This window comes from Opisthorchis viverrini, assembly GCF_000715545.1.
Source record: "Opisthorchis viverrini unplaced genomic scaffold opera_v5_66, whole genome shotgun sequence".
In the NCBI taxonomy this organism is placed as follows: domain Eukaryota; kingdom Metazoa; phylum Platyhelminthes; class Trematoda; order Opisthorchiida; family Opisthorchiidae; genus Opisthorchis; species Opisthorchis viverrini.
Window position 1 is genome coordinate 389,535 of NW_008751723.1, and position 10,293 is coordinate 399,827.

The 10,293-nt window shown below is 45.3% G+C and overlaps 1 protein-coding gene across 1 annotated transcript; it reads right to left on the bottom strand.

The window, feature by feature from the left end:
- Positions 1-3,606: 3,606 nt before the first annotated feature.
- T265_04185 (hypothetical protein) lies at positions 3,607-9,706 on the bottom strand (the record flags this gene model as incomplete). The annotated part of the gene is made up of 6 exons (XM_009168867.1): positions 3,607-4,327; positions 6,183-6,599; positions 8,928-9,236; positions 9,272-9,364; positions 9,412-9,520; positions 9,570-9,706. 6 exons carry the CDS (start codon positions 9,704-9,706, stop codon positions 4,238-4,240), a joined length of 1,155 nt encoding a protein of 384 aa, XP_009167131.1.
- Positions 9,707-10,293: the final 587 nt, after the last annotated feature.

Here is a 10,293-nt window from a genome sequence, read left to right on the forward strand (position 1 = left end):
CTTCTCCACAAGCTAGAGCTAAAATTACTCCAAGTATATTACACTGAAACGATTCACCGAACAGTAATTCTGTATGAGGTCCATGCCATGCTTCGATTGGCATTCCTTACAACCAGGATGCAATTGGTTCCATGTAGTGCTTTCAATCATTAGTCCTCAGACGTCCTTCGTACGAAACTAAGGGACCTTTCGGCGTATATTGAGGGTGCACCTAGTGCGCTTGGGTCACAAAATATCAACGAACACAATTCGGTCAGGTGACACGATTTCTGATGAACTTCCGAAACAAGTTTGAAGGGATTTTCGAGGATTGCAAATCCTCAGCAATCACGCAGATAATGTTATCATCACATCCGTCGCCTAATGAATGGCCAACATGCTTGAATTTGAGCCCACTACAGAGACTGCTCCGGGTCTACACGCCTGGTGATGCGGAAGCCATTGCAGCTGGATATTTCGGGGTGCTCATGGTATTGAGCCATCGAACAGAAGCGATTCTACGGTGAGCAATCCGTCGACAGTCGTTTTCGTTCGTTTGACAACGTCTGCAAAAGTACCCGAAAAGCTGAGATCCATTAATCCCTCTACACTCTGTGCTCACGCTTCGACGGAGTGGTTCTGAATCCACCAAGGACAGTATAGATGAGGTTCTCGGTAGTTTTGTGCAACTGGCTAAACGCTCAGACAGCATTGTGAGTGCTAGTAACATGAAAACCCAGGTAGGTGGGGTTAGAGCTGGTGAGGCACATTTGGGATGAAAAACAGAAGCACGGACAACGGAGAGTGCCTGCTTTAGGCGTGTCCACCACTTGGCGGCGGCGAGTCGATAACTGCCTGATGCCAATTATGGAACACCTGAGTGGACTCCAACATTGTACTTGTTTGCTGCTACTTTTCATTTCGCTCTTTAGACCTACGCAAAAAACGCACTCCTCGCTTAGCCATTGAGAAGCTAGTGGACACGGAAACCAAACAAACCTATCAGAAGCAGCTTCAACGGCAGCCCGATACTAATGGCAAACCAGACAACCAAAACCCTACTGAACGGCGCAACTTCCGTCTGCGGTATAATCCAACCGACCCCATTCAAACATTGGATCTCTCATAGGAGTGCGGATTCGCCAAAGACCCGGCGACAAATTAATCTTGCTTTCAACCAAAACCAAATCTATAAATCATCCGACGCCACGTGAAACTGTCTAGTCAGATTGGGAAGTCTTGTGGATGCGAAAGACCGGATAAATGAAAGATGCGCAGAATGCCATAGATTGTTCCTCTTGAATGTTTGACTGCTCCCCGAAAGCTTACAGTCAGTGAAACTACGAGGGAGCAAAAGGGCTCTCTGATATGCAGCGAAGGGGAATGTTTGGACTGCTGGACACAGTACTTCGAACTACGATTCAGTTTGCTGCCTGCCACCACCAGTTCGGAATGCGGGAGTTCAACGGAAATGGAGGTTGGAAATATGGAGCGCTTTCGGCTTCAAAAGTGTTCAAGTGTATACCTCCACTCAAGCATCATCGTGTGCTGGTTCTGGTCACTTCATTTCTGCTCTGTTGGAGGTCAGTGGTGAACTGCTCAACCAGGGCCTCTCTAGCCAATTTGTGTACATGTGGGATAAACAGACCATATAAGACAACTCGGCTGAGTGGCTAACAATGTCCACCTTGAACTCGAATGCTCGCAGTGAATACAGAAAACACGGGTACCAGTTTAACCGTTGTACCGGCACCACTGATTCTTCTCGTCTCACGGTAACATAGGTAACCCTGACCAGGGAGAATCAAGGGAGATTTCGACCAGACTTGAGCTGCTTCGACCAAATCTTCACAATTCATCAGTTGTAATAACGTCATATGTGTCCCAATCCTTCAGTTCTCTTAAAAACACTCGCTCCACAAGGTGCGCCCCAGATTTTTAAAATAATGAGGTTCCTAGATTAACATATTTCGGGGGCAGTTGTGAGTAGTCAATTTCATATAAAGCTTTTGTACAAAAAGTGGTGCCCATAAGAATGCCCACAATCTTCATTCTTATCCACCTTCGTCGTCCACAGAATAATGAGACGAACACTGGGAGATCTCTAAAACCCAAGAGTTCATATGGTTGCTAAGATCCTTGTCAATCTGGACAACGCAGACAACGTTGTCGAGTTGAAATGCCATTGGCGTGGTCCGTCTTCCATATTGTTGTCCAAGCTATCGCTTTGCGACTCGCTGGTGACCTTGCAAAAGGTGGTAGCTGGTGGATTTCGATTTTCTCCAGATGTCTCATTGTGCAGTTGGAGGTACAGGCACCTCAGGATAGTTGAGATAGCCCAGCACTAGGTCTTCTTCCTCACCCACTGCCTTCTTTTTACTTTAAATATTTAAGCATAGTTAACCAAACTTTGTGGTTGTACTGAAGAATTAGTGTCATAGTGGACCTGCTGCTTTGATGGTGATGAAGACGAGCTTTGAGCGAAGTGGTGAAACTCCCCGATGGCTCCACAAACCCGTGATCTTGTGAAAGGACAAAACTATAGTGTACAAAATTCTCGGAGCTCAGATCGAACCATGTACTAGTGAGTTAGCTAATCCGAATTTGTGGGGTAGAAAACTTGTCTAAACCGAACTTCAACAAATGCTAGATTAATTGTTCTGTATCTTCAGGGACAGGTTGCGTGGAGTTCACAGAACATATGTGGCCCTTCTGAAGATTTCGCTTGAGCGTTCGGAGATGTTCGGTTCTCAAACGGCTAGTAATAAACAAAACAGAATGGTTATGAACAGCACTATGTTCATCCATACACGTAACTATATTCACCCATTAGGTACTTCCGTGATCAAAAGTGGAATCAATCTGTTCTTGTCTATAAACTGAAACAACCAATAACGGATGGCCTTGAAATCGGACAGATGAGGGCACTCGTGATACACAAAGCAACAATGAGCTTGTAAATAAACAGCACATAGTGAGCATGACTGTTTACTGCTACCCAAATCGAGGTGACCAACAATCTTATGACAGGCACCCTTGAAGGGAACTACCGAAGGAACAGGCAGATTCGAGTGGAAATCGCGCCTGCACACTGGAAGCTAACTTTCTCACACCATTTGATCGATCCTCATAGCAAGTTCGATTAGAAGCTAAGATGTGCCACGGAGTGACGAGCAACGGTTCACGTGAATTCGAGAACTGGAAATTCCCTGGGACATGAGGTGAAACAGACACACGATTGTGTTCTGAACCGTGTAGGCGTACAACAACCTTGAGCGTTTCGTTCCGGTGTGTGTAGGACAGTGAGCCTATGCATCGTCCATCTTTCGGTGCCTAGCTGCCATGCCACACAAAGGAGGCACGAGGGATGGGATACTGCCAGGTAGCCCAAGCCTAGACAGGGGAAGTCGAGTGGCAGAGGTCAGGTTCGAACCACAGACATTCCGATCAGTAAATTCGCGCTCTAACCACTTGGTCCATCTCGCCCCCGAGCCTATGCATACGGCAAGTCCAGTACGATACTATACGAGTTTGTGCCAACAGGCCCACCTGTTGGTTGAGACAAGACTGTCACCAACGGGTGATAAATGATACCACACAGCGCATTCGAAAATAGCGAAACTAGGGATAAATAGTAATTAAACAGAATGACACGACGGGTAAAAATAATAGGACAGAAATCAAGCCGTAAAAACCAAACTACAATAAAACAAAAAGAACAAATGGAGAATGAACAAGAATCCTCGGCATTTCACGCCTTATTCGCACAGCACCGAAGTCGTAACTATAGATCACTATAGAGGCGCACGCCGACAATGCACAAAAGGAGAAAAGTGAAGGCGCTCACTGTCATGCAAAATGAACCAAACAAACGGTGATCATAAGAAAACTAAGCAAATAGAAAAAGTGAATAAAATTATGCATAGGCATCTGAAAGTCATGTTGAATACGAGCTTTCTGAAAGCAGTCGATGATGATGAATGGACAAATCTGCCAAGTTGAATGCCGATGAAGTCACTATCTTAGGGACCAACTGGCGGACACTCAAACCAAATGCATACAAAGATGGCCGAGGTGAAAACGGAGTTGAAATGGTTAGCTCAATGGGCTGAAATGCAACAGCTCCGTTAGTAAACAATGGTTCGTTTGAAAGTAATGTGGTAAATCTGATCAAAGTGAGACGTGTAGTTGATGGGCAAGGCACCGTAGCAGTTTGGAGTAGGAAACGACACGAAGTCCCTGCATGATCGAGCAAAGGTTAGATTGGAAACAGCGCAATGAAGTCTTCTGGAGAGAGGAGACGAAGACGAGGTTCCTGTTTCGGATAGTGGCAAGGGTGTCCAAAAAGCTGAAACGGGTGATGGTATAGAAACATGAACTGACTTAGACGAACAACTTGAAGGCAAAAAGCAGTAGCCTAGAACAATAGTTTTCCTAGTGTTTGGTGAACATCAGGCGATCTAACATCTGCAGAACCTTTTGACAAAGTCTCTACAATACGCAACACTGAATGCATACCAAGCACCCCCGATCAAGCTACTGCGATGGAGCATGGTAAAATGTAGTCGGTTTTCTATGACGAAGGTAATTTACTAGGCAGCAAATGGTACTGATGGGACAAGAAATTTTGGTCTTAGTTAGAACGATTCATTAATGAAACTGAAGAGTTGACACCGGATGCTAGAAGTCGCTTGTCAGAGGTTGTAATGCCTTAGCTTAGTTCTCGGTCTGAAGCTTTCAAGCTAGCGTTTAAGCAAATGAATTACCAAAGATGCACAACACGTATTAAACAATCAAAACCAAGTCAAAAACGCATATACAACGAATTGTATCTAGTGTATGAGGCGATACCATTCTGGAAATCCTGACGCCATCTGGAGGCGCCACTGGCACCCTGCATTCGACGGCTAGTAAATGACAATTGGATGTTGAGTCGACACATTCGGCCCACCAGAACTCGCTTTGATGCTGGGCAGGCAAGCGGTTGACTCTCCGGCCAATCGCGTGCGGGCTGGGAATCATGGCGAGTGGGAGCGTTGCGGGGTACCGTTTAACAGAGGTATAGTTTACAAAACATAGCTCGGACATCGATGCAGAAAAGATTAAATAAGCAAAACAGCTTTTTCTGTCCTATGGGATACCTTCTTACTGGAGGTAGCTGGAGGGTAGCTGGTAATGACAGGTGCTGAATAGCCATTGAATATGTATTGTTTTCATACGAAAGTTGGGTTCTCCAACTCGAATGATCAACTTCAAAATAGTGTTTTTACTGCCAGTAAGCGAGGGATATCTTATAAAACACAGAGATGTTCAGAAAACCCATTGCAGAAAAGTTCTGTGATCTTAACAGTCATCTGCAAAGTTTTAACAAAAAAAAATCGCTTCCAATAACGATCGCTTTCAAACTATACGTAAAACACAGTAGCATCCACGATGCCATCGAAAAGTCGTCCCCTCAATAGGCTTTTTGTCTCAATGATCTGTGGCTTGTCCACATGAGGGTTCAATGCAACTTTGAACCAACCAGCTTAGTTAAACGGCCTTGCTAACTGACAACGGATTCTTGCCATTAAAATAGTCACTGATTCTGAGCATGATAGCGAAACAAGGAAAATCGATAGGACGATATGATATCGAGTGCATTTCGCATGTTTCCAGAGTTCGAGTGAGACTTCGAATGCTGAGCTGGTTAGGACTGAGTGGACATCCTCATAGACTGAACAGAAAAACGCTGGATCTCGAATGGGTCACACAGGTGTAGATTGAGTAAACAGTTTTATCGTTCTTGACCCCATTCAAAGCAATCAATACCCTATGGTTTGCAAAATCAGAGATGTCAGAAGAGGGACATCAAAACCATTGTCGGTACGATTCGGAGACAACGTGGGATTGGTTCATTTGTCGAGGCGCTTAGGCAGTTGTAGAACAGGATATCAAACAAACTCCGTCGTTTTTCGAAAATACAAGTAATACCGATTTGCCGCCACAAATAACAATCAGTTCAACCGTGCTTCCATGGAGTAAAGATTTGAGAAAGAGCTATTTTCTCAGGCCCAGAACAGCACTTATTTTGTAGGCACTTTCTTATGAGTAGATGGAGGAACAGTTAGGTGTTATACACTACACAAAATAGTAAGCACTGAAAACAAGAAAAACTAGTGAGTTTGCTCAGGAAGAAAAACCACGTGACGGACACAACATACCGGCCAAAATATACAACAGCACACTTCGCAGGCCGCCAATTTGGCAGTATAAAAATGTTGGTCCCCATAGCGTTTGAGGAGACGCAAATAGGCCCTTCGCCAATTGCAGTCGTCCATGGTGGCTGGAGGTTCATCACGCCAACCTGGGCGGCCAAAGTGAACTGAGGACATTTGCTCCATATCGAAGTGGGTTAAGGTCAAGTTGCGCCACAGATGATCCTCCTCTACCAAACTAGCTATTGCCCCGGAAGCCAGTGAGGCAGTTTCCAAGTCTCGTGGTGAATTAACGAAGGAGAGGACACGTGAAAGACATTCTGTAGGGAGCTTTTCCAGGCTCACGTCGTCCGCTGTGGATGGAGTCCATTCACTGGCTGATAGTGGTTTGGATCGTTGCTCCTTAGCAACGGCCCTCAAGCACTAGAGAGGATGGACACCAAAAGTTGCGAAAAAATGGAAACAAAAAGAGACTGAGGAATGCAGAGTGCTTAGTCAATCTATCAATAAAAAAGAAAGACCCTAAGGATCTTGAACTTCTAACGGGCATCCAAAAAGGAAAACGGCCCTGTGGGTAGTGTCAACGATTTGCATAAAAGGAGTCTCTCCAAGAGTCCACAGGATCGGAAGGCTTCCCTGTAAGACGTTTAGGTGAGCTTCTGCTTTGGCCGATCCCTTATCAACAACTCAAGGGCCTACAAGCGTGACCATATCTCCACACGTGTTGGGTTCCGAGACAAGCTAGCTCAATTTCGACATACCCTGGTGCATTGTATACCTTACGTAGTTTAGGATAACAAAGTGACACCGACAAACCTATATGCAAGAACGCTGTAAGGATCTTCCATGCACCACGTTTTCGAGGTGAAACAACGTCGCTTATAATCAACAAAATCTAGATGCCACTGAAGACCTCCTTGAATCCCAACGAGCAACCTCGCAGAATCGGAACGTGGGACAAATGATATTACCAGACGCAGAAGTAGCTAGTGGGGACGTGGTGTGAGCCACAAATGTGAAATATACAGAACGTTACACGATCCATCGGCACATCAACCTGACGCTATTTTCACAGTGGACGTCGTCTGTGTGCAAAGGGATACAGTTGATACAAGGTTATAAGTACCTCGGGATGCTTCGATATTGGTCGTTGCATTGCCCATATGGTTCATAAGATGGAAGCATAGTTGCTGTGTGTGATGAGGATAGACACGAAAAAACCCTACCGACATCTTAAGTAAGCGACTTGGAAGTACAACCAAGACATTCCTCACTGATATGCATAGCCCTCCATGAATCGAAACCTAAGACAACAGAAAAAGTCGTAATATGTGAACTGCACGACACTATATGTATGAACCTTTTGAGAAACAGTCCTGAAGCGCTAAAGTAAACCACATTTCTGCTAAGATATTCTTGCAATTATCACAAGATATCTCCATAAGATTCCTAAAATGACACGAAAGCAGTCCTAAAACGTTCTAGGAGGAATTGAAACATCACTTAATATCAAATAATTTATATAACAGAGACACTGGAGCACACCGTGGTACGACGGTTTGTGTGCATCCGTGACCCACTGAGCTAGACTGGGTGGTGTCCGAGTGACACTCGCAAAGTCTTTCATGCCAAGCTAATCAATGGTTAGAAGTCTGACTAACACAGTCTCATGGCCCTCAAGCTCCGGAATTGAAATATGTGCGACGACTTGTTCTGTAAAAAATGTTAATGCACCCGCATTTTCCGCCAAAAATCAGCACCCTACAGCCAACCTTTTGAGTCAAATGACTTGGTCGAAGACCCTGGAAGTCCTCCTGTCTAGGTGTGGGCACCCTGGCAGCATCCAGCCCACGTGCAATCGTAATAATTCCAACTAACAACACCTTCAGGCCACATCGGCCGTCGCGTGGTGTCACCATCCAGGTCCACGCACGACGGAGCGGGTAAGCGAAAAAAGCGCTATTGCTAACAGTTCACTTCTGGCACTTTTACGTATTCCCACTTCTACCCTATCCTACCCAAATTTGAACACTCTCTCCGCAGACCCCAGCCCTAGGGCTGATCGCTTTGTTCGCCAGGCATCAAGCTCACCTGCAGCTTCTGTGCGTTCAGCTTCACCAACAAACTTAAAACCTTCCAATTCTAATTCAAAACCCCGAAAGCTAGTCTAAATAGCCGCTATAGTGTTCACATACTGAAGCAAGCAGGACAACAAGCGGCTCCTGCTTGCAAGCTGGATCATCTCTGCATTGACGTAGGCTCTTTGCTAGAAACAAGGGTCGAGGACGCAAGTACTCTAACTGAAATAACTGCCCCTCACTGTCTTCCAGGTTCCAGCTGTGCACATCTGGATGCCACTGCAGCTGGGTATGTTGGGGTGGGTTTTGTATTGAGCGACCGCACGGAAGCGACTGTGCTTGATTGGTTGATAGTCGTTTCCGCCCGGTTCGTTTGACAACGTATGTGAAAGTAGCCCGAAAAGTGATATCCATTGTTCACAGTTTATTGTCTGTTTAAACTCCAACTGACTGTAGCTCTGAATCCGCTAAAGACGGTTTCTATAACTCCCTATGTGCTCTTATACAACGGGTTAAAAGTTCGGATATCGTTATGGTTGGTGGTGACGTGAGCATCCAGGTAGGTAGACTAATCGCCACTGATGTCTAACCGGGTGGTCTTCTTGGGTTGGCTACAAGACTACGGATAACGGAAAACAAACAAATGAAAACAAGCTACCGGTGTGCAACATACCTTCTCTATATCGAATCCGTCCAGTTCCGCATTCATTTCATCAACGGCCTTCCGATGATTGTCCCACAGTATCGCACTTCCGATGTGATCATATTTGTTCCTCTCTAGATTGTCCAGCAAATCGCTCAAAAGTTGCCTCAACATTGCAGTCTGATTGCAACTTGCTTGAACTATGAAACGTAATTCGCTAGGTAGAAAATGAAATGGCAAGTTACCTTGAGACAAAATCGCCCTCAACAACTCGATCAGAAAAAGCTGAAGTCTGCCGGTCAGCCGGTGAAAATGATCCTTCAGAAGTATTTGGATAATCTAAGTGTTACAGAGGCAACAACTTCGCTACCTACTTTGCACACGTAATTGAATCGCCTGACATCTCTGATCGCTGCTTTCAAATCCAGTCCGATCAAAGCTTCACTGATTGTTGTGGTTGTCACGACCTGAAGAAAGCAAAAGATTGGATGCGCGGAAAGATGTTTTTACTTACGTCACGAACTGTGCCTATCCGGAGATAGACATGAGGTTGGTAGATGACCACTCTCAAAAGATCATTCACATAGTTCATAGATTGGTCTGTATCCTCGATAAGTGACTGTCTGCAAACACTGAATACCAATTATGACATCATGAAGCGGTAAAACTAACCGTCTAACCACCGTCTCATTCATTCGTTCAAACATGCGCAAGCGATAGATCTTGGCATTTTCCCACAGGCTTCCACATTCACTTGACCGCAGCCAGCGGTCTCCCGGATATCTCCAATCTGGACTCAAGAAAGGCATCGATGCTTAAACCGTTCCGATAAAAAGGACAATGCGGACTAAGACAAACTGGACTGGTTCGGCACACCAACCGGATGAGAATTCGACGCCCAGTAAACAACTAGAAAAGGCAGACCAGAAGGGAATTAGTAGAGAATTTCGTCAGAATGGAAAATCGTTAACGGATTCGGCAAAAGAACAACAGAGTTGTTAGGTTGAATGAAGGGCATTATTCAAATGGGATTCCCCGGGCTTGCCGGGTACGGTAACCTCCTGATAACTCGATACGTTGAGAATTTGAGTAGTATGCAGATATCGAGTCCAACATGACAAGACAGAGCAGCAATAATACTGGAAAATAGTGTACTGTTAAAAGGTCAGCAATATACTTAAGACGCCGGTCAAGAGAAAAAAGCTGCAGGGTGGGATTAATGTCCTTAAAAGGTAGTCGCCCATCCATCCGGTGGCCATCCCATGTTACATTTACGCTCGATGCTACCCGGAAGGAACGCTATTGGCTGTGGAGTTAAAAGCCATGATTTCCGTGGACAGCACGTGGTCAGTTGATAACGCTTTTTAAGCCCCACTGATCCTGACGATGGCTATCT